This window comes from Odontesthes bonariensis, chromosome 7 (assembly GCF_027942865.1).
Source record: "Odontesthes bonariensis isolate fOdoBon6 chromosome 7, fOdoBon6.hap1, whole genome shotgun sequence".
Lineage (NCBI taxonomy): Eukaryota > Metazoa > Chordata > Actinopteri > Atheriniformes > Atherinopsidae > Odontesthes > Odontesthes bonariensis.
Window position 1 is genome coordinate 12,247,827 of NC_134512.1, and position 25,373 is coordinate 12,273,199.

The window sequence follows — 25,373 nt, forward strand, 5'->3', positions numbered from 1 at the left end:
ATCCAAAAATGAAATCAATCAATAATTGTCTGGATGGACGAATAGAGCAATAACTAGCCTACCACTAACTAAATCATTATTTTTTCACACTCTCAGCTGTATGGTTTCATTTCCTAATTGCTTGAAAATAACCAAGCATTGCTCACCTAATTAGCATATGGATTTGAATTCTGGGGTAAGTGAAAGCTGAACAAATTTCAGCCTATGCGTTCCACGATTGGATGACGGATCAGACTAGTAGCCTACCAAGAACCGGTGAGGTTTAACGTAGCAATTCCGCCTCCTTTCAGCCCTTTGGCGGGTTGTAATTGGCTGTCTGGCTTGTCATTCCCCGTGCACCCAGGTTAGGTTGCTCTGCACCGTTAAGATGCTCAATTGATGGGCGTACTGAGCTGTGCGTTGAGCAGAGGGGGGGGGATACCCTTACATGTTCCATTGTAGCAAAACAAAACCATGGTTTGTCCTGATTGTGTCACAGCTTGTTGCAGGTTTCTCCGCGACAAACCTCCTGGAGCGCAGCTGTTTTTTCTCCCCTCCCTGCGCTCGTTGACAAGCGGCTCTGACGATGCCATCGCGGCTTTTTAAAGGGGTAAAAAAGATCCCGACAGAACAACACAAAGCAGTGCATTGCTGCTAGCTCCTAATTTTCAGTTTTTATTAGTTTAATTCAAGTGAGGGGGTTCGCTTGCGATGTTTTTTTGGAGAGCGCAGGTACTTTGAGAGAATTGCACCTGCCGTGAGGACAACGCACCATCCGGAGCACATGGACGCCTTCTCTCTGGATCTCATATCGGACAGTCAGATCTGTGCAGCCTGCCTTCTTATGCCGCCATGGAGCGTTCGCAGTTGGAAGCAACTCGTCACAGGGCTTCAAACCCACCCAAATTTTGAGGATGACAGCTGATCGCCCCTCCTCTCCCCGGACTTGGATAAAAAACGCGCTCCTTCTGAATCGGCCGTCTTTCACTGGAAGTCTTCTGTAACATCGGATAGAGCGCAGAGGGGTTGTGACATTTGTTCCGGCTGGCCCCCAAACCTTGCCCTGATCAGGGTCCATTCACACTCCGTCAAAGGTTTAACCGACATTAGCCTATTTCACCGACTTCCCTTTAATTTAATTTCTGCCCATTTGGAAAGATTAAATCATCCATCAGCGGAAGGGATCCGTCTGACCGCCCTTCCATATGGAAAGTAAATGTCTCCCCCTGCTCCTTTTTGATACTTTGCGCTAAAGCCATGGCCGGCGGGGATGATCCTTGAGTATCCGATAAAATAATCAGCGTCGCGGTGTCAACAAGGGCTTGAGCTTTAGGGGATTTGTGTAGATTATCGCTCTAGTACTATTTTCTCCCCCCCGGACACACTTAACAGAACTTAACAGTTTTTTATCTGTAGCCTTTTTCCCTGCTTCCCCAGCCGACCGTAAACTACAGCGGGGAAGCTTTCAAACTGTTCACAAGGAAGGGGAGACATCGGGTTGCATACACAAGCAATGTTTACCACAGAGGTGTTCAGACCCAGATCAGAGGATTCGACGAGTTTGACGCTGCTGTCACGCCGTAGATGTGGTCGAGTGAGACGCGCCCCGGGGCTGTGGTGAACACTCCCTGTTTACACTCAGGCTGGCAGGGATGCCGTCGCTGTGACGAGGAGATCAGGTCCGTCAGCACAGCCGCGAAGAGCCAGACGCACAACTCAGCAGCGCCGAGGACGACCGCTCACCCCGGAGCCGTTTTGATCTAACTGAGCGGCTCCCGGAGGATGTTTCAGCAAGGATGCTGCGCTTCCCCGTGAAGAAGATCCGGAAGCAGTTCAAGCTCCTGCTGCTGCTGGTGCTGCTCACCTCAGCCGTTTGGTTCACCTACCTGCACATCAACCAGGGCAAGACCATCAAATTACACTTCAACTATGGAAAAGGTAGAATTTTGCTCTGAGAAACCCCATTTGTTCACCACACGTAGTCTCCCCAAAAAGTTTTTGAACTAATTTGCATTTAAGACATTAAAAATGAATTTTTAAGTATATATATATATTTTTTACGAATACTGTAATGTCGCTTCAGCAAGTAATACCATAAACTAGTATAATGTACAGTAAAGTCACCAGCATGCTCCCTCTGGAGCTGAGCTGACTTATCTGGGTGTTATAATACCATAAGTAATGATAGAGCTACTATAAAGTTGCCACAGTCAGTATAACGGCAGATGTAGCTCCTATAGGCAACAATCATCTCTGACGGATGTCATAGGTTGTGATTATGTCAATGTTGCATTATAAACACAAAATCTCGATGTAGTTGTTGTTATTACAAATCTCTCCATGAAACAATCGCCCTAAAGACACTCAATTATTATCCTTGCATGTGTGATGAGATGGGCCAGAAATTACTGCCAGAGGAAGTAAGAAAGAGAGGGTGCACGTCTCATGAATTAACAATAGTTTCCTCCTCAAAGCTAAGTAAAGAGCACAGCGGTCCCGGGTCGGGTCGAAAGCCAAGCCGTCCCCTTCAGCATTAATAATCAAAGGTCTGTTCATGAAAGTCGCCTTAAAGCAGCCATGCCTGTGAGCTTTTGACAAATATTAGAGGTTAGGTAGCTACAGGAGGCAGATTTCCACCTGCTGATGTTTTGTTTCTACATCCATTGTGTGGTGTGGCTGGTTTTCACGGTGGATAATGTGAATTACAAGTATGACTGATATAAAGTAATGGTAAATTGACTGCACTTGTATCGTGCCTTTCTGGCTGACCACTCAACACTACATGCCACATTCACCCATTCACACACTCATACAGCTTCCTATTACATTCATACACTGATGGGCATTGTGGGGTTCAGTGTGTTGCCCAAGGATGCTTTGACAAGTGACCTGGGGAAGCTGGAGTTGACCACTGACCTTCTAATTGGTGGGTGACTGCTCTTCCCCCTGAGCTACAGCTGCCCTGGCAGTATAAAGTGTTGCATCTAATATACCACCACTCACTACACCTTCAACTCCAGCTGATGGTGTATCATCTCCCGCAGCTGTCACTGTAAGGTGATACCCTATGATTATGATGTCCTTGAAGAGTTTGCACTGCACCCGTGCATGCACACACGGCTGCCTGACACATTGAACTTATTTTAACATGTGTGATCTCAGCTGGGGGATTTTCCTAGCAACAGACTAGATGTAGTTTTCTGATAACGAGGGTCATGAATCACATACAGAGCTTGAGGGCCGCTAAGTGAGTTGGAAGGTTGTGTTAGGATTCTGGATGCATGTGGCTACCTTCCTCAAGAAAAGTAACAAAGAATGGAGATTATAAGGCTCTTATGGACTGAATTTATCGCAGGGCTGCCATTTTGCATCTGTCCCAGGTACTCAACATGTTGTTCTCCTATGTGACGATGTAATGAATGCCTACTCTCAGTTTTCCTTTCCTTGGATTGTGCATCCTTTTAATTGTTTTGATTTTGCTATTGCTGCAGTGGCATGACTGATTTTACATTGCACACAAGTGCACACAAGTGCACACAAGTGCACACAAGTGTTCCAACTCCTTTCATTCTCTGAAAGCACAGACACAACAACGCACTGGTGTTTCTGACATTACTGCCTTCCTCATTTTAAGTATTCCTCTAATAGCCCGCCTTTGTGGTTCGGCTGTCTGCCGAGGAAGGAAGATGTTATGCTGTTCTGTGCTGCCTTGTGTTTCTAATCGACTGTCTTCCATTTAGCAGGCATCTGAGCAGGTCAACTCACTTAACCTCTTATGAATAACACGTCGCCTCTTGGAGGAAGGGTTTCTAAGTGAGATGTAACCATTACAGAAAAAATTGGCTGGGTGAAAGTGTGTAGATATTCACATTGGGCTAGAAGTTTCTCCGCCACACAAAAATCTTTCTTTATTCTTAGCACTAACGTGGGAAAGGTAGAAATTATGTAATTTATTTTTTGTCAAATTTCTTTCCCATTTTTACCTATTTTCGATCAAATTAGACTTATTTTAGCCAGCTCCTCAGCTCAAGCATGCACATGGACAAGGCTGTTAGATGTTCATCCACAAGCTAATGTTTACAATGATGTTTGTAACATTTTTGGATAAACTGTCCACCAGAGAGTGCATCTGTCTAATTAGGTGTTATAGTATAGAGAAAGTGCATCATGATTGAGACCCAAAGAAAGACAGCAGTTTGTAAGTCCAGTCTTTAAATGGTAAAGAAAAGTCTCACAACTGTTGATCGTCAGATAAGAATGTAGTGCAGCAGTGAAAGGAAAGTTATTTTGGCAGGTGTTACTGGCATCGACCAAGCTGGCAGGTGATTATTTGGTGGTTGTAAACAAGCTAAGACCCAGATAATGTTTGACTTGGTTAATATATTGGAAACTATATGATGAACGGGCTGTGTGGTTGTTGTGAGTGGGACATAGGAAGTATAGAAAATGAATCAATAAATGTATGATTAACATCAGTTTGCATACTTAGTTGAAAAGGCTTACAGACATGTCATTACTCAGGAGTCATATGTGGCAGTTTTTTATGCTGTGGTGGGTAGGCAAAGGAGTCAATCACATAGAAGTACCATCCACCCATTTTGGTTTAGATTTGTCATCATTCAGAGCACTAAGCCAGTCACAGCTGTGCAGGAAAGGACCATCATTTTCCGCCGCTAAGTTATTCAGTACAGGATGGAGCTGGTGATCGAGTAGTGATGGGCAGCCCACTCGAATTTCTATTATTTTATAGCAGGTACAATGAGAGCTGTGAAAGAAGCATCTAATACCAGGCCGATGGCACGTTTGAATAGTAACTTGTGAAGTGAGGAATCTAAAACTTAACTTGGGGCTAAGAGAGCTTTGAGAGATTGCTGTGAAGGTTCTTTGTTTAAAGAGGAAAATGCTGTTCCTTTCTTTTTATAAATGACATTGTGAATAGGCCATTCAAAGAAAGAAATGATAGGGCAATGAGCACTGATATTCATATTTGCTTGAATGCCAAGGTAGCTGTTGCACCTATGATAGTCAGGAGAGCCAAAAAGGTGTAATTAAAGAGTTTTCCAATTGCATGCTGGCCAGGCCGGCCTTATTTAATCAGAATTTCAATGAGGAAGTGTGTTGGCAGGCGGTGCTCCGGTGCATATGAGATGAGTGCCACATTTATGTGGCCACCCAGTTGTACAGCAGCCCCCCTGTTTTCCAGCATCAACAAGTCGACCGAGGAGGAGGGGAAGGCTGGCCTCTGCGCACAAGCCTCTATTGATTAACTAAGATTACACATATGTAGGCACATACTTCTGCCTACACTCAACCACCCCCAGTCAAACACACATATGTGTTGCCTTTATTTGTAAGTAACACATAATGCTTTCATGTTATCCCAACTCTGAAAGGATAAGGAAGAAGTCTGAGAGGAGAAGTCCCAGGGGCCTCAACAGATTGGTTGCTTAGTTTGCCTATAGAGACGACATATGGGAGAGACTATGTAGTGGTTGGAACTTATTTTATAGGTTTTAATGAGGCATGGATATGTTGAATATGCTGTCACAATCTAAAGGTAAAACTGTTGGAACTTATAGATGCAGAATCATTCATTTGCTTTAATGTCTCTTGAGAGAAAGGTCATGGAACTCGCTCACATATTAACATTCAAACACCTGGATGTAGTTTGTTCGGTATAAAGTTGGTTTTGGCTTGTTGTCTCTCAGACGCAGCACTCTCAGGCCGACTCGCTGTCATGGCAACCATGCCTTACGATGTCACTCTTCCTAATTTTAGCCGTTGTGGTTCTCACGGTTGGTCCGCTTTGCCTCAGCCAGAATTAGTATTCCGGCAAAATGGTAACAGATACCACCTCAGTCTGTGTTGGTGCTTAAACACATGCGCAGCACCTTTTATGTTATCATTTATTGATGCGGACATGAATATGGCCAATTAACTTCTCAGATTTGTGAGCAGTGCAGCTGTCCGGTGCCGTCTTGCACACTCGTGGAAGAAAAGAAAAGAGAAGCACTGAACAAATAGACAATTATACATAAATACTTGTGAATGTTTAGTAAACAGCTGTTTCTATGGCAGACGTGTTTTACATCTTAATCAGTTTTTCTGTCACAGTTACATTTAGCAGTGCACAACAAAGGTGCAGTCTTCAGGCCTTCATTAACAAAGTGATTTGGGCACCTTGAAATGAGGACTTTATTAAAACTCAGCCGAATGGTGAGGCTGTTAAAAACTGCTTCCACTCAGAAATGTTATATCTATATATTGCTGAGAAGAGCTCTGGTGACTAAATGAAAACTGAAAAAAAGGGCTTTTATATCAGGAGAAATTCTGAAATGAGTGAATTGTAGCTGAACTAGTGTTGTACTTTACATTCTTTAGAGCCATGCTGTTTAACTGGCTTGAAAGATATTTCTTATACTGTACATGAACATATTTTCATCTCCACTTTATTTCAGTTATTGCTGCAGAGACCTGAATGTTTACTGTGATCATAAAACCATGTCCTATAATCTGTGCATCTGTCTTTGCTATCACTGAAAAAGAATTACGTATAACAATACTCATATTCTAAATAAATGTCATTTCACTTGAAGCACCTGGAATCTTATTACTGGGTTTGAAGGGTTGTGTCACGAAAGTGTTCACATGTGGCAGTCGATTTATTGTTAGCTTGTGTCTTGGGATCTGCTGTGCGTACCATCACAAGCTCAACCATGAATCTGCCCCACAGCTTATCTGACCAGCACAGTAAATCTCTGTAGTAATTCCACAGCGAGGATGAACAATGTCCCCTCAACAGCTCACACAGTGCCTTGGGAACACTCAGGATGCTAAAGGGACTGCCTGGTGGAGGTGGAGACAACAGAAGAATTAAGGGGGAGGAAATGATACCTCCCACTTTTCTCATGCACACGTGCTTATTGTTTCATTGTGCTTGTCGTCAGATTTGTGTTTTGGCTCATTGTCTTCTACGCTAGTTAATTCCTTCAGTAAGAAATGTAGCTTTTTCTTTAAGTTAAAGGCACCGCCTTGTGCTACTGGACGTAATTTAAAACAGCCCAAAAACATTTCACACTCAGCATGTGTTACGTCCAGATCCCCGGTGTGCATTTCATGACTCATAAGTGTTACGCTGATACTAACAGATGTGGTTAAAGATTGGAGAGATGGAGAGGCCGGGTTGGAGAGTTCAGTAAAAGCATTGGAAAAAAAGTCACAAATGCTCATGGTGTGTTAACCCTGAGGTTAATGAAATTTGTGTTGGCTTGCCTAACGAGCCACCATTAAGGTACCAGCTCTGCCTCATGCAGATGAGAGTTCTGGCCCAGTGCCACACTGCTGCCGCAGGAGATTTGTCTGTGGATGTGTGAGAGTAAGCAAGTGAAAGAGGTTTTGTGTGTAAGGGAGCAGATGTGCATGTGTGATGCAATTTTTTCCCTTTTCAAAATTTTTTTTTTAGTTTGTTGGTGTGTTATTGCATGTGTCCGGGAGTGCACACCTTCCCGCCCTCTCTGCCGTCTGCACTTTAGGCCCAGTGTTTAGCCGTGCAGAAGAGGAAGCAGCTGAATGACGGTACTGTCTGCCCTTTGGCACGCTTACTATGAACATTTGGGGAGGTCCGACGGGGCAGAAGAAGGACACCCTTTACGCGCAACAGGTGGGGCATGCAGCAGGATGCGTCGGGAGAGGATGTGGCTGTGACTCGTAATAACCCCAGCCCTTCGAATATGGGGCACAGTCAGTGTATTCGCTTCATATTCTCAACACCACTGTGCACACATCACCCAAAGTTAACAGGAGAGAGCCGCTCAGGTGTCGCTTCAGCGGGATGTCTAATAATGCCACAATCACATTGTTAAACAACGGCATTAAGATTTAATTAAGACCAATTTCCTCAGCAGAGACTCATAAAACCCTCACAGTTTGGGCCATTTACTGGAGACTGCTGGGAGACTCAGAGGAGAGGAGTGCGAATCAGAAAGCGAAGAGAATGAGTTTGTAGTTTTATGAAGTGAAGAACAGAGAGAGGAAGGCGAGACAGAAGTCAGGTGGGAGTATTGACTGTAGACGATTGTGATCCCTGTCGTGATGGGATTTGTCAGTTTTCCCCTAACGCAGGCTCGGTTCCGCTCCTTACTCCCCACCTCTGCAGAGGGATTTTCTTTCATAGGCTTTCTATGCAGCACTGGGCTGTATCAGCTCTGGTGTTGCCTTACAGTAAATGATCCAGACCTTGCCGGATTTCAATCAATCATCAAAGAGCGCGTCTCCATGCTCCTTGCTCCTCAGAATGAGCTCTCTGTAGTGGTAGTTAATGGAAAAGGTCACTTCTCCCCAAGGCTGTGTTGGCCTGTAACAAAGACAGAGAAAGGATCAGAGGAGAGGGACAGATAGACCTCGGAGAGGAAGAGGCTCACTTCTCGCAGACGAAGGTGCTGGTTGCATTGTAATCAGCCTTGTGGATTTTTTTTCACAGCTCTGCTAAAAAGCTACGGAAGAGGAAACACTTGATATAAGGGAGTAAATTTACCAAAACTTGCCTGTCCCTTTGCGCATCTCTCTGTGTTGTTTTCACTTTGAGCCCTATTTCTTTTTAAATCACTTTCATTTGCATTTCTTAATATTCATCATACACTCATGAATATTTACACATTCGTGGAGCTGTAGGTGGGTTAAGAATTCATTGCATTTATGAAAGCTTGCAAAGTAAAGTGAGTGGGAGAGTTTGAAATCTCTTACTCCATTTTTTATATTTTGCTGTATGTCTACAGTAAAATGATAAAGACCATTGTATATGACAGTAGTGATGATAAGTTTACCTACTTCTTAACGGTTCATTTGACAAGGCTCCCCTCCTGGCATTATCCAAGCATGAAACCCTTTCTTTTTGCATGTTGCTTAGTGTACTTAAATTGTATGTATTCCATTCCTATTTTATCTTGCCGCGGTTTTTTGTCCAACATCGTGTTCCTTCATTTATTTGCAACTGACTGTCTACATATTTATTTTTCTTCACAAAGTGTTGCAGGAGGCGAGAGGAAGAGAAAGAGAGAGCAAAAGGGCTGCACTTTGTCATTCCTTTGTTCTGTGTCTCAAAGGCCTGCTCGCCAGCTTGATTACCATGTGAGCTGCTTTGTGAAGGAGTGCGGCATCGCTCTCTGAGGGCTGTCAAACACTGTTCCCTTTATTCTGTTGCGTCCAGTCATGAGGAAACGTTTTCAAGAGAAAGTTTTCAGTTTGCTGTGGAGCTCTGTTTGTATAACTGTGCATACTGTCTATGAGTGGAGTCCCAACAGCTCTTCACTATTTCATTTTGGTTTGGTATTTACTGTTCCATACAGAAATTCTTCTTATTTATTCATTTTTTTCACACTAAAAGACAGCTCTTAATTGAGCCTCTTGAACCAAAAATGATTGTTGATTGCAACTTGTAATTCAGAAGAGCTCATCTGGGGAAATGAATTTTTTTAATTAAACAAGTTGAATAAAATCTTTTTGCTGCTTCAACAAAAAATTCAACTTCTTCAACTAGATTTTCTTCAACGTAGTCTGGCATCCTAACCCTAACCCTGGCATCGAGGTGGAAAGTTCCTTCTTGCTGGATGACTAGTCATGCTACGACCTAAATATGATGTGGTTATTAATTCTGAAAGTGTAGCTTGAGCCCCCTCTCTCTACTAGTTCCATCTACAAGGACATTGTGCCAAACATAACAAAAAAATTGCAAAAATACAAACAGGAAGCAAGCAAGCAGTTAGCAATAAACTACAGCACCAGTAACTTGTTATTTGAAAATAATCTTTTGAAACACTCAGATGCTTTCTGTAGTCTTTTTATTTTTTTTTAGTGTTTCAGGTTAACATTGACACTGTTTACTGCCTTATTGCCTTGTTTATACGATGGCACACAGATAGAAGCCTATCTTATAGAGATAGTATTGAACATCTAATGCCATAATGATTTTTTTTCCATCTCCTCCTTCCTCTTATCTCTCATATCTGTGCTGCTTTCCCTTTTTTCTTTCTGTCTCTCAGTCCGTTCTTACCCTCTTAAAACTGCACCTCTGTCACAACATCTGGTTTTAAATCCTTTTTTAGTTCCACAAATGAGATGTGGGACAAACGCAGGCTTTTCACTTGGAGTTTCACCTTCCTCAGCAGATCAGAGTGATTCAACTCCATTATCTCTCTGTCAAACCCTGACTGCTACTGCTGCGCTGCTGGTGGAAATGAGGTGTTTTTCAGCTTGCTGGGGAGCAGGACTAGCAATAACCTTAAGGCTATACTAATTGGATTATGCTCTTTTTCTGATCATGTTATTATTTTATGGAGCACAGAGGACAGAGAGAAAACAGCCAAGACTATGAGTATAGTAAATAACATGATTTCGGAAGTACTGTATTTAAAGTGGGCTTATTAAATGGCTAGATAAATCATTACATACCGTATGCATAACATACTTGCACATGTGTATGGAGAGAAGGAAAAACAAACAAATGCTTTTCTGATTTAAGTCAGATTGCTTTTGAATGGAGGCTGAGTTGGCACACTACACATATTGACCCGGAGATCAAGTTTTACTGTATTGTGCATGAAAAATTATGCACTCAGCTCTGTGAAACGGAAAGCTATCTCCTTAATTTCCCTCTCTTTCAGCAAAAAAAAGATGAATATAAATAAGCACTCGATGCATTCAAACACTGATGTGGCAAAGGTTGGTGGCGGAGCACTTTTTTTTTCTTACAATGCAGTCCTTGGAAAGACCTTCTTTTAAACCTTCTTTTCACGTCGCTGCTATTTTTTAAAACACATTGTAAATTGGATAATATTCATGCAGACTTCTTGCTACTTCAGTTATGGTCATAGAGTCACTTGATGACATTATGACTGTATAACCTGCCACACCACCATGGACAGATTGTTTAACAAGTCAAGTTTTTCGGGTTCTGTAATTTTTATTACTTGACCAGCAACTTCCTGTTTCTTGGTGATTTATTATACTTTGTCATAAACCCACTTGTGATACACATCATCAAGGCCGTACATTTTTTATGACTTCGTTTGAAAAATATTTGTGCTAAACTCGCTAGAAGTACTAAATAAAAGTGTAAAACATGTAATTTCCCACGAAATGGCTTTATAAAGTTTATTACTTACTTGTAATACTTGTGACCTTTGGGCATAATTGCACTATGAATGTCTGAGTTATGATCAGTTCCTGTTTACACAAACTTTTGTTTCAGTTGGAATTCTCAGAGTTGAAATTTCTACTACTTAACATGACATGAATTGGACTGATCAAATCATATCTGGATGCTATGAAATCACTGGAGGAGTTTGCCTGTAAATGGAAAAAAACACAAGACACACCAAAACTGCAGTGTAATTTCCAATTAACTATCATCTCATTGGGTTTACCTGATGGATCCATAAGCCTTTTTTAGGCCTTGTGATATAAGAGGTTAAAATGCAACAAAATACATGTGCCACAGGAGCTTTCTTTTCAATTTTATTCCAAACAATAAAGATCATGTCCTACTGAAGAGCTCAACAAATGTGAGCAGTGGGGACAAAAATGTTTCCATGCATAAGCAAACTGCCATGATAATATTCTCGTCTCAGTCTTCAAGGGTTTTTCCTGTTATAATATCATCGTGAACCTGAAAGCAAAGCATGACTAACTCATTTCGTCTCCCTCAGACCACACTGTGAACTGCAGCATTCCACATTAGCCGCATCCTTGTTTTGAAATGATCCACTGTTGAGCTACATTTGCTGTTACAGATCTCTGCCACTGCTATTTCAAAACATCTCTGTTGTGTTCAGTTAGAATGAATCACACAAAATCATGGAGACAACAAAGTGTGAACATGCAAGGCACACATTTTTCACAATTTCAAGTGCTAGATTAATTAGCCATTACATAAAATGCCCGTCAAGTGAATGTTCATCGTTGAAGCAGCTTGTCACAAATTCAGAAAATCTTTTATTGGAATTTTGTCAAAACTGCTGCCGACACTGTGCTGTGAGTACAAAGGCTGTCAACAGCCTCCTCGGCAGCAGCAGTGAAGGTGTGTTTATGAACTGATTTCCTGGCATAGTGTGGCGATTCTTCTCAACTTGTAATGTTTTGCAGTTTTGCGGTTGCAACAGTGTGTGTGCGCTGCTGCGATTTGATCAAACGACGGTAAAAAGTGTTGACTTTCTTTTACAACCGTTTTCATACCTTTCCACTTTAAAAGCTCGTGTTGGTGATGGAGCAAGCGATAGTGAGGTTTGTCTCCCTTGCAAATTTGGTTAGTGCAGAGTGATAGCACAGAGTAGACCTTGTCTCCCCTCTCCATCTCACTTTCCTTTTGCTCAGCATTGAAGGAATGCTGATTAGAGCGCCTCTTCATTCTAATCTGCTTTCAGCCCACACATTTGCAGGATGAAATGCAAACTCTCACACACATACATAGAAAGTAGATGCATAAAAGAGTAATTTGTTTTTCTATGAGTGCCCTCAACGCTTGTTGGAGCTCTGAATAAAAGAATTCATCAAATCAACAATCAAGTGTCCTTGCTGTTGAGCCTGAGTCTTGCCTATACAAATGGAGTTGTCACAGACTAAAGTGGATTCTCCTTATCACATGCAAGTGATGGCCTCTTTCAGCTAGGTCAAGTTACTGGATATTTTTTCTAACGACCACAGTAATGTTTACATGGATGGACACTATGAACAATAATTAGCTCATCTTTAAGGGTCTTTTTTCTTTTTCTTTTGTGTTGCTTGCTGTGTAGCTTTGTGTGTTGTTTTGTTGTAATTTACAGAACTTCTAGGAGAAAGAAACAAAAGGAATTCAAGTTAATCTTGTTAGATGCTGTGTCAAAGTGGATTTGATGCATTATGAATGGATGCAATGGTCAGTCGAAAACATTGTCGGATATTAATTCCACAGGCTCCAATGCCATTCTTTAACAATGTTGGATTGTGGTTGGAGCTAGTAGCTGAGTTCACTAGCAAAGCAAATCTGAAATGATCTTTTGTGACTAAATCAGACATGTTTCCATCAACAGGTGAAAAACGAATAAACTTATAGTGCTGTTCTGTTTAGATTAGTATAGCCAATTAGTGGTGATATAGCAGATTGGAGATAGGTCTTCAGGAAATACTTTAATCACTGGGATATTTAACATCTGGGAAATTATATCAGAGAAGACATTGATCTGTCACATGCATTCATTGTTTGCTGCCCTGTCTGGAAACAACTGTTCAGTCATACAGTTTTAATTTCTTATAAGGTACGAAGTCCTTGTATTGTTGAATGAATTACAAATGCTTTCTAGTGTCTTAAAAGTCCTGACTACTGCACTGTTGTTTTTTTGTAATGGCTAAATACCTTTGTGTTGTTAAACTGTGGTGCGAGTGCTTCGAGTTATCCACCACAAACGTACAAAATTTAGCCTGTACTGTTACATTACTTCAGTTTACGAATATAATTTCACCCACTTTTCTCCCTGTTAGACATTTTCTTCTCTCCGTTCGAGACTCTTAAGCTTTTTAAAGTCCTTCTTTCTATGTGTGATACTTTTTGACCTAATGAGCTCTCTGAATAGCTAAGATACTTGGTGAATAACTTATAGTCTAATAGTCTTAAGTAGACTCTCACAAAATGTGGTAATTTGTAAAACATTCTTATAATTTCATCACCCTGTCTAATGGGAAGCTTTATGAATATGGCCCTAGATCTTTTGTGTCTGCTAAACTTGCCTGTGTCTGTGGCGAAGATTTAAAAATGATTTGACCAAAACAAATAATTGATTAACACAACACTCAGCTCATACCTCTAGACTTCCCAGAGGGTCAACCGTTTGAATTTCTGGAGCTGCAGCAATAATTCACTGACCTCTAACTTTGCAGACTCTCTTGTGCACCTCATGTCATCTCAAACGCTCTGTGATATTAAGAATGTTTTAAGAATAATTTAACTGAAAACTCTTTTTGTTTACCACAGGGTGTATTTTCCACTCGGCTCTCAGAGTTGAATGTTGGTTTATTCGTATGTCATGTGGTGTCTTTCCATTCCAGTGTGCCAAGGCAGGCAGCTCACCCTCTGACATTTTCAACCCCCTCATGCTTCACCTTTCAATGTCTAAGCTGCAGCAAAAGAATGCTGCCTACGTCTGATGATGTTCGTGGAGAATGCAGCACCTGTGGTTCTGCTGCAGGCTGCTGTCTTTCTTCGTAAGATATTATCCTTGCTGATACCGCTACACTCTGGTCCCCTGCTCTGTCCATTTCCCCCTCATTCAAGCACTCTCTGCTCATTCACATGCTTCTAGTAATTCTATTTTGCTGCCTTGATATTTTTCCTTCCAGTGTTGCGGAAGTCCGCACCTGTGGGATACAGCCTTCACACATTCTCACACACACATTTGTGGGCTCAGTTTGCTTGCATGCCCCCTATTTCAGCTGTAGTGAGCCTAACTTGGGAAGCATTCTGATTTGCACTCTGTATTTCCAGCTGTGAGGAAAATAGGTGCAGGAACTGTATAGGCACCATGACGAATTGAGGAAAGAGAGTATCATCAAACTTAAGTTGCTGAAAGAGACTCACTTTTATAGAACCATAAAGGGATAGTTCGCCTCTTTTGACATGAAGCTGTATGACATCCCATATTAGCAATATCATTTATGAACATTGACTTACCCCCTGCTGCGTCCTGTGAGCCGAGTTCCAGCCATGTTTTTGCGTTGACGAAGGTAGTCCGGCTAGTTGGCTGGGGCTTAAAAAATAAAGCGTTTTGCTTCTCAAAACAATATGCGTTCAAAAGAGTAATACATTTGCATCTCAAAATCGTTCAGCAAAAAAAGTCAGACCTCACAATCGCTTGGCGCTATTTTCTCTCTACCTTTGTATCACTACGGTCTGTGTAAACCGTGCAGACCGAAGAGCAGACTGAGCAGTCCCCTGCTTCCGAGCAGCAAACACCGTAACAGGTGCGGCAATCGCTAGGTGGCTGAACGCATTGATATGAAGGGAGGCAAAAATAGCGCCAAGCGATTGTGAGGTCTGACTTTTTCTGGAGGGACGATTTTGTGATGCAAATGTATTACTCTTTTGAACGCATATTGTTTTGAGAAGCATAACGCTTTATTTTTTAAGCCCCAGCCAACTAGCCGGACTACCTGCATCAACGCCAAGACGAGGCTGGAACTCGGCTCACAGGACGCAGCAGGGGGTAAGTCAATGTTCATAAATGATATTGCAATATGGGATGTCATACAGCGTCATGTCAAAAGAGGCGAACTATCCCTTTAAAGTCGACTCAGCATATTTTAAAAACCTACAGACCTCTTAAGCAACGTCACATTTAAGCCTTATTGCATTTCAAGAGAAAATTATTTATTTTTGTTTTTACATTTTTTTTTCTGTTAATAAATTTACACACAGGACCCTGCTTCAGAAAGCTTTGAAACCTGCTGAACATACAAGCAAAGATGTGTTGGCTGCAGTATTCAGAGATCAAGTGTTATGTTGTCATAAAGATGAGGGGTCTCTGCGTGCTCAAGGCTTTATATAAAAATGACAGTGAAAGTACCTGAAGCCTTTGTCAGCTCTCCACTGCTGCCTTTTGCTGTCAGCGGGTTGACTCACACAGCTGCTTATGAGCCGGTTGAGTTTGATGCTTCATCTCTATGAACCGAGACACTCACAAGCACGGTGGCACATAAACACAAACAATATACTGTTTACACCAGCCCACACACAAAAGTAGCAGCAGCCCAGCCGCCCTCAAAAGATGAATGAAGCGTACACCAGATTAAAAGTTGAGCTAAAAATGGCCAACATTGTTCAGCTCTGCGTACACCATCCTACAAATGTTGTGTGGTTGTTTGTACTTGACTGAGCTTCTGTGGACATATGGTCTCATAACCTCATCCTGTTCGCTCAAAGGAACTTGCAGCCCTCAGCAGCTTCTGTGCTTATTTAGGACATAGCAGAACACAGACGATTCCGAGATTAAATTATTAATCCGAAATATTGAACAAGTGTTAACCGCCTAAACCTCCCAAACATCCCATTTGACAGAAAAGTAGATTTCCATGATCTTTGGTTTTAACAAGAATGGCACATTTTTCAAAATGAAAATTATTATATCACTCTGACCGCAAAGAAGAACATAAAGTAAACACTGGTTCGGCACCTGAATCGTGCGCTATGGATTTATTCATGACATGTCAAGATATATTCTCCAGATTATTTTTATAGAGGTGCATGCTTAGTAGAAAACTGACAAACCTATTGCTCTTTATTTCTGGGAAAGATCAGAAAGGCAGCTACTCCTTCCTGCTCTGTTTGAGGAATTATGTCCTACTGATCAGAAGCTATGAAGCCAAACAAGGATGCAGGGCAGAGTCCATCTCCAGGGTGGAAGTTTAATTTAGTCAAACTTGTATACTTGTGAACTCCAGTCATTAAAAAAAAATCTATCTGCGATGTCCTTGGCACACAAAGAATTACTATAGAGTAGACCCCCCCCTCACTGTGTCTCCGCTGCTTCTGGTAAGCATCTGATTCATTAACCACAGGTCACTTATCCAACCTGAAGGGAAAGGAATTTCATACAGTCACACTGCCAGTACCAGGAGAATGAGAGGCCATTAGAGCAGGTCAGCAAACATTAAGATAGGAACAGCCATCTATATATAGAGGGTTTAGGAGGCTCTGTATGTGGGGGCTCTGTCATGCAGTATGAAATCTTGGTGTAGGAAATCGTCTACTTAGATTTTTGATAGTTGTATAAAAGCTGCAATGACCCACCTATGACCGATTAACAATAAGAGCCAGGGCCTTTTTACCTTGCCATTCTCCCTGAATCTTGAACAGCTCTCAGAAAACCAGCGTAGTCTCTAACTGTTGCCCTCAGCTGTCAACAAAGGCTTTAGAATGACAATGAGCAGTCAGTCTCAGTGCACTATTTCACCTTTAGAGAATGTGAAGCATAAATCTGGATGTAAACTTAAGATGTCTGTCAAACGATCCTCAACCCTAGAAAGATTTACTTATCCTTTCTGTGTTCCCCTCTCAACGGAGGCTCTTATAAAATCTTTAACATCCTGCTGAAACCAAGCACAGTAGTATGTTTCCATGTAACTTCCACCAGATATAAGTGACAGGAGAAACAGAAATGATATACTTTGGATTGTGGATGACAAAAGTAATATTTTGTGTGGTGACATTGGAAACACCTTTAATCCCTCAGTAAATTTCTTCCTCTGTGATTTTCTTGTCATACTGTATAATTTGACCACTTATTTTAGTGAGAGGCAGAGGTAGAGGTTCAAACAATGAAATCTTACTGCCTTTTTATATGTCGTTCAGTGCTCTATAAACTACCTCTCTGAACATGCTCCCTCTAGTCTTTTTCTCTTTTTTCCCTGTGACACTTTCCTTTTAATTTTAATCCCTTTATTGTTTAATGTTTCTCAACATTCCCTTCAGTGGTTTCTCTTTAAATGTCCCTGATTTGCTAATTGAGAGTTTGGCTGATTGGGGTGTCAGAAGGCCACAGGCCGACAGACTCGTCTACCCATCAGTGCTTTACGGATGCTATAGATGCACTCATATAGTCATGCGTTAACTGGCGTTTCTCTTACAGACTACAGAATATGTTAGTTGCCAGCTCATTAAATCTCATAATTAAGTTTTTTTTTCAGTAAACATTCTACTTTCTCTGTCTGATTAGTTGGGTACTCATCACAGCTTTAAACTTTGCTGCTGACAACAATGCAAGCTGGGATATAAAGAGGGAAATTCTTTTTCTATGCCTTGCAGCTACTTTTATGATTATTTGATCATTGAAGTAGGCTGGTCACATGCAACACACTGCAGCCAGGCATGACCAATACATTATTCACATACAATTCACACACAAAAAAAGAATACACACTGTCAGTATTAATATGAATATACCTGCTCTTCATTTTTTCCAAAGCTCTTCTAAGCTACTGTTGCTGAAGAACCCCATGAAATGACAACTTATTATATTCTCCAGCATGTCAGTGGACTAACTGTTCAATTTCTTTTTTCCTGAAATAATATATTCTCTCTTCCCAATATTCTCTGGAACATCTGACAGACAATATGGGGCTCAGTGAATTCCCCAATTCATAATCCAATTTCATAATTCGCAAGTCCACTATCCTGTTCGCTTGCCAAGTTGAGAGCAGCAGGAGCACAGACGGATATGCGCACTGACGTGTGGATTGTCATTGAGAGTGAGCAGAAGGGGTAGAAGTTTTGTGTTGCTGGCTGCTCTGAATGGAGAAGAAAAATGAGTTTAAAAACTCTCTCTTCAGGCGAGTTCCCCTCATTTCCTTATCTGCACACAAAGTTGTGACGTAACCAGTTTAATAGAAAAAAATCTTAAAATGTTTTGGTTTTTTTGCCTTAACACCTGCTACATTAAGGGTTTTATTTTTGTTCTTACTACCATTTAGTTATTCCTAAAAGTCAGCCTCACTGATTCTCTGTCATGGAACATATTTGTTGTTGACTTAATGCCATAATTTGATATTGTTGTATGTGTATGTTGATGAGCATGCATGTTCAAATGTGACGTGGCTCTCCCAACCACACTAGTCCTCATTAAAGCCGTACGTGGCAGTGGCTTGTTCCTTGGCTCTGAACTCAAATATCTTGGCATCCATTCATGGGTACACAAGCGTGATATTGAATCACACAAAGAAAGAGAGCTCTGATTTTTCCGCTGGGTTTGGCCTCTGTGGCTCCTCGCTCTCACCCCTCCCCCCACACATGGGGTGGTACAACAACACAGCATGCGCCAGAGGAAGGAAACTGTGATGATGTAACTGAGGACCACGGGTAGTATAATAAGACAATGACTGTTCCCCCATAGTACTTTTGTTGGCTATGCTTTTCTTTCATGTTGGAAGTATGACCTTTTTTAACCCGGACGTGATATGATAAAAGTAATAGCCGTGGTTGTCATTGACTTTCATGAACGCATAAAAGTGACATAAATGGCATCAGATGGAAGTTGATCAAATCCAAAAGCCACAGAGACAACACTGATACTGTTTTCTTTACTCAGAAATGAAAATTCCTGTTTGAAAATCCAGCTTGAAAATTATGCCGTGTTCAATACAGAGACATAAATACTATTCTAATATGCAGTGTCTGGAATATTTGTGAAATTTACCTGATATTTACCCTACCTTGGATTTATTGTTAAACTTAATGTAGGTTTGATTGCTGATATCGCATCAGAAAAAAATAGAAAAAATGAATATGCCTTTATTTATTGATTTATTTTTCTTATTGACTCCAGTTTAAAAAAAATGTGTAACGAGAATATGTGAACTACAGGCATTCTCTAAACATATGTACATCTGTTATTCTGGAGAATGAAGCCTGAAATTGTGATGTGGAAATAGAAGAAAAAGTAGTATTATTTAACATAAAACAGTTTCACTAGAAGAGTATGGAAGAGTATTTTGTTTTTATTTTGTTACTTAGCGTTAGTTTTTATAGTATACCACTATTTAATTGGGGTGCTGTAAGGCAAGGCAAGGCAATTTTATTTGTAGAGCACAATTCGTACACAAGGCAATTCAAAGTGCAATCATTCCAAAAAAACATAAAAAATAATAATTAATTAATTTAAAAGTGAAGAGTGCAGATAAAATACTTTCAGTTGTCATATGAACAGCTAAATAGAACTGTTTTCAGCCTGGATTTAAACATTGTCAGAGTTGAGGCCTGTCTCACATCTTCTGGAAGACTGTTCCAGATTTTAGGGGAATCAAACTGAAACACAGCCTCACCTTGTTTAGTCCTGACTCTGGGCACCAGCAGGAGACCCCTCCCTGAGGTTCTCAGAGCCTGAGTTGGTTCATATGGCTCTAACATGTCAGAGATGTACTTTGGGGCTTGACCATGAAGAGACTTGTACACAAGCAGAGCTGTTTTAAAGTCTATTCTCTGAGTAACAGGAAGCCAGTGCAGAGACCTGAGCACTGGACTAATATGGTCGTATTTCCTGGTTCTAGTCAGGACTCGAGCAGCAGCATTCTGGATGTACTGCAGCTGTCTTACAGCCCGCTCAGAGAGCCCAGTGAGCAGGCCGTTACAGTAGTCTAACCTGCTGGAGACAAACGCATGGATCAGTCTTTCTAAGTCTGGTTTAGACACTATTCCTTTGATTCTGGCAATGTTTTTTAGATGTTAAAAAGCTGCCGATGTTACTGATTTAAAGCTGCAGTCTGCAACTATTTTTCAAGCATAATGCCTGGAACTGTCCGGGGATTCTGAAAGTAGTACATTAAAGGAACATTCCACCAGTGGAGACATGAATATGTATTGAACGTGTACCATATATGTAGTAGAGTAGTAGCATAAATTTTTAATTTGGTGCCTTCTTGACCGAGAAAAGACAGAAAATGACTTTTTTGTGCTTGTGGATTAAAGACAGCAATCCCCATAGTGCATTGCAATGTTCAAGATCCGCAGGCCACTCCCCCGAGAGTGTAGGAGCTCCACCCGACTCTACGCTACCTGGAAATCATGTCACTGCCTTACCTGTTTGCACTTCCATCGAGCACCTTACTGTATACTCAATCAGAGGGTCAATACCTCTTTTTTTTTATAGTGTGGATAATGTTGTTTGTGTGTCTTTATGTTCATGACAATTCTTATTTTGTGAATTAAAAAACAAAATGTCACTCCTTCTCTCCTGTCTGCCTTCAACAAAGTTTAGAATAGCATCATAAACTTGGAAGGAGGTAACTGATTTGGAACAAATGTATGATGCAATGTATACTTGTAATGCTTCATAATTTATAGTAATTATAGGTAGGCTATGATCACAATTCTGTCGTTTTGTCATCTGAGGTAACAGTAGCTAGGTAGTTCCAGTTCTGAAATGTTGGTCGTTCAATAACTCGAATACACTTGGAGCAACATTACTAAGAAAGAACCACAACAACGTACATTTTAACCATTTAATAAATAACTATACAAACAATACAACTGTTGAATGAATATAAAACAAGGAAACTATAGCTTCTCCTGAGCGTCCTCCACTTGCCCGCAGTACTGGCCGTCTGGAGCTGGGTAGTTCTGGCGGATAGCCTGCACGCAACGACGCCCTCTGCCCAATCTCTCTCCTTGCAGGACCCACTCAAGAAAGTGCCGGTAGGCTGTTAGACGAAATTGTCTAGACAAAACATTGATCACAAAGTGAGTGATGGCATTTGAGCCTAGCGTGCCACAGTAGCTTGCATAACTGCAAGCTATTTGTGCAATGAACATGCAAGCTATTTGTGCAATGAACATGCCACGTTAGCGTGTTAGCAAGAGTACTCCTTGACATAGTAACAAAGAAAACAAACTTACTTTACAGAAAGACGTCCAGTTGGCCCTGTAGGCTTTGGCTGTCGTTTCCAGTTGACTTTAAGTATTCTAAAGTAGGTCTCCAGGACGCCACCAATTATATATTTCTATATCTATCTATCTATCTATCTATCTATCTATCTATCTATCTATCTATCTATCTATCTATCTATCTATCTGTCTATCTATCTATCTATCTATCTATCTATCTATCTATCTATCTATCTATCTATCTATCTATCTATCTATCTATCTATCTATCTATCTATCTGTCTATCTATCTATCTATCTATCTTTATAGTTAGCTGTAGCTCTCTGCCAGTCTAAAGCACTGGCACTGATCTGTGATAGGTCTGTTAGCGCATTAGGTCCAACCCCCCTGTGGGCGGTGTTGAAGGGTGGAACTAGCGCTTGTAGTCTCAACAGAAATCCACCCCTCTTACACTTCCTCCTACAATGACGCAAAATTACGATTTTTGCGTCATTGTAGGAGGAAGTGTAAAGAGGTGAATACGGATTTCTCCCGTCTCAGGGGCAAATGAGAGAGTGTTGCATGACCATTCAAAAGTATGACTGGGTTTCTAACAATGCAAAGCCTAATGCAAATGGGTGGAGTGTCCCTTTAAATACCTCAATACAAAAAAAAAAGAGTTCTCTAGGTCCCCTATATGTCCCGCTAAGTCCCTCCAAAGCCAGCAGGTTTGTTTACAAAATTGCAGACCGGACCGGTAAAAGGTAACCAATCAGGTTACGAGCTGGGCTCTGCTGCCTGTCAATCACCGATTGTGCACGCGCGATACAAGGTAGGCTCGTCCCCAATTCATAATCCAATTCATCCAATTGCAGATGATCTCTTCGAATGTTTTGTCAGTAACAGGTGTGAAATGTGTCAGCTCTAGGTGTCTTGCTGGCTGCAGAGTAGTTATTTTATTTGTATTTGTATTATTGCATTTGTAATGCCTTGAACTTTGTCATTAAAGAATATTGCAAACTCATTACACTTGGATGTAGAAATGAGTTCTGAAGGCAGTGAAACTGGAGGGTTTAATAACAGGACACAAGAGTTTTTATTGCAGTTTTTAATGATTTCAGAAAAATAACTCTCCCTTGTTCTACGCAAAGTCTGGTTGAACACAAATAGCTTTTCTTTGTAAGTGCCATAATGAACCTGGAGCTTTGACTTGCGCCATTTCCGTTCGGCTCTCCGGCACTCCCTTTTCTGTGCCCTGACCGACTCTTCTTTCCTCCATGGCGCCCTTTGCCTACTTTTAACCATTCTAACCTTGACAGGAGCAATGGTATCCAAAACATTTAAGAGACTTCATGTGTAAGAGTTCAACAGATCATCAACATTAGAACACGGGGTGTTCTCAAACCTAATCATTTCCATAAACTGTGTCCCTGTTCTGTCTATGAGTCTTCCCTGAACAACTGCAGACCCAGCTGGTGTTTTGGGTAAAGTAGATAGGTCGAAGAAAACACAGAAATGATCAGATAAAGCAACATCGACGACATCCACATTCGAAAAAACAACACCCTTTGAAATGAGCACATCTGCTGTTTCTGTCATTGTCTTGTCTGATCTGTTGTGGAGTAGACAATATCTTCGTATGCCAGTGATTAATTAGGGGAGCGTCTACACACATTCATGACTGGAGGTGCGAGCGAAGATCAGAGTTTTTCAACTGCTCATAAATTCATGATTGAGATTTATCAAAGACAACCATGCGTACAGCTGGCTTTACAAATCTGGCAAAAATAATCAATGTGCATTTTTTGACTTTGTATTCACACACAATTTTAGTCAAGAAACTATCGAGAAATTGTATGCATCAGCTCCCTGATACGTATGTATATGTATATTCCTTTTTGCCTTGTATCCACAGGAAAAAATACCTGTGTACATGCGATTAAGTCTTATGGATCTTATGGATCAGAAAATCAACTCAGGCGCTTATGCACTTTCATAAGTACTTTTATGAAATATATTCATATAGTCCTACTTTTTCTTTACCGCAGCTGTTCTGGTGCACTTTTAGATCACTCCTACAAGTCATAATTTGTTACCACACTTAAATAAAGGTTGAGGTGCCTTTACAATTCTAGCCATTGAGAATGCCGTATCCTGTGATTCTGTCAATGCACTTCATGGCTTGTCAAGTTGATTAGTAACCCTCATGATGAGAGGAAGGAGCTAACTGTCCTTGTGTCAGACCATACATGCCAAGCTTTCTTTGATGCCATCGGGGAGTCAATGGGGACTTGTTCCTGCATGTGATACATTTCATTCTTCCCTTTCTGTGGAGGTGGTGTGGAAATCTATGTCTTTTAAGTCAGATGAGCAGCAATTCAGAAGGGAGCTATGTATTTATGAAATCCTGCCCACAGTTAAATTCAGCCAGTTTTGTCTGTCACACAAAAAATGTGTAGATCCCCTAGACAAGTTTTCTATACATATCGTCCCCAATTGTCCCATAAGTGCATTTGCTTAGAACTTGCTGAGATGCTTAGATTTGTTGTGGCACTAAAAATGTGTTTAACTCTCGCCCATTAAATGTTGCCCTACAATTCTGTAAAGGTGAGCAGTCTGTGCCAAGCCAATTACTTAACCCTAACCAGGATGGCAGGGAATCAGTGAGGCTCAGGACTTAGTGGATGTCTGTAATCCCAAAAGAAAACCAGCGGTCCAGCTCTAATATATGAACTGGAGACACCCTTAACTCCAAGCTTTGCCTACAGGGAGGCTGCAGCGGACACAAGGAACTACTGGGTACAAACAGCCACAAACACAATGAAAAATTGATCATAAGATTAGTTGTGTATCAAGTCGAGACTTCATAGGCTTCAAAGGCTTAATTCTGTCTCTATTTTCTTCTTTTCTACCTATCTATTCTACCTATTACTCTTTATCTTTTCTGTTCGACATCAAAAACAAGAACTGTCTGTTCTTTGCTAATGTGATTCGCAGTGGGTTTGTTTTTTCTAGAACCTTTTTACTCAGGAGCTGAAACACACACTATAGATTGTAGAAACAAGTCAAAAAAGCTGTGCAAAGTAAAACCAAGGTGGGAGGACATCATTGCATTTATGCATTTTGTGTCAGTGATTTTCCTCTTCTCTTTGCACCACTTGCATAATGATTCATTATAGATACCATGTTTCCATTTGATGACTTGTGCCACTATCAATCAGTGTATAGATGAAAAGTTGTCCCAGTTTTTTTTGTTCTATCACATACTAGTAAGTAAATATTGTTGTGTGAGATGTTGTGCATAAAACGTGCTGCACGTCACAGCAGCATTCTTTGCCCACACAGATGCAAACACAGCTAACCCATGTACGATTCCACATCGGTTTGTGGAAACTGCCAAAGCTTCCATGGCCAAACAAAAGGGTTTGAGTGGCATCGTGAGAGCTAGATGAGGATTAGACCCAACCTCTGGAGGCCCTCTCCAAAGCCTTTTTGTGCTTGTTTGTGAATAGGAACATGGTTACCAGAAATGAAGTCTGCTTAGCAGCCATCTGTCTTACATGCAGTCCTTATTTTTTCTTCATTTTTGACCATTCATTCGTGACAGTGAGGTTTATTGAAAGTTATGTTATAATTTTGAGAACTGCTCAGTATGCAAGGACAACAAGCTGCATCTGTCTGTATCACCTTTGTTGTCTAATTGATCCTGACCTGTACCGATGTTCCATAAAGTTAAACAGCAGACTTAAATACTCTCCTTTTTTTTTTGTACAGATATGTTTGAAAAAAATCTCATACTTTTCTCTGAACCCTGCTTTTTTTCTTATCCTCTGTAATCAGCCTTTCCAGATTGCCAAGATCATCTGGCCAGTTGTTGTCTTTACAGCTGGCTAAGGAAACCGGCAAATCACGGCAATCATGGCTTCAATGTAATTGGCTGGGTCCGACAGTAACTATGTCCTAGGGTTGTCTGATAATAATGGTACATCTCCTCTCCTTGATTGTCTGAAGGCATTTCAA

At 41.1% G+C, this 25,373-nt stretch overlaps 1 protein-coding gene across 2 annotated transcripts in view; it reads left to right on the forward strand.

The window, feature by feature from the left end:
* The first annotated feature begins 393 nt into the window (after positions 1–393).
* Positions 394–25,373, forward strand: part of b4galnt4a (beta-1,4-N-acetyl-galactosaminyl transferase 4a) — a 143,524-nt gene continuing 118,544 nt past the window's right edge. For both annotated transcript variants that reach the window (XM_075469518.1, XM_075469516.1), the window contains exon 1: positions 394–1,917. In XM_075469518.1, the coding sequence (XP_075325633.1) occupies positions 1,776–1,917 (142 nt within the window). In that variant the 5' untranslated portion in view covers positions 394–1,775. The remainder of the gene's footprint in view (positions 1,918–25,373) is intronic.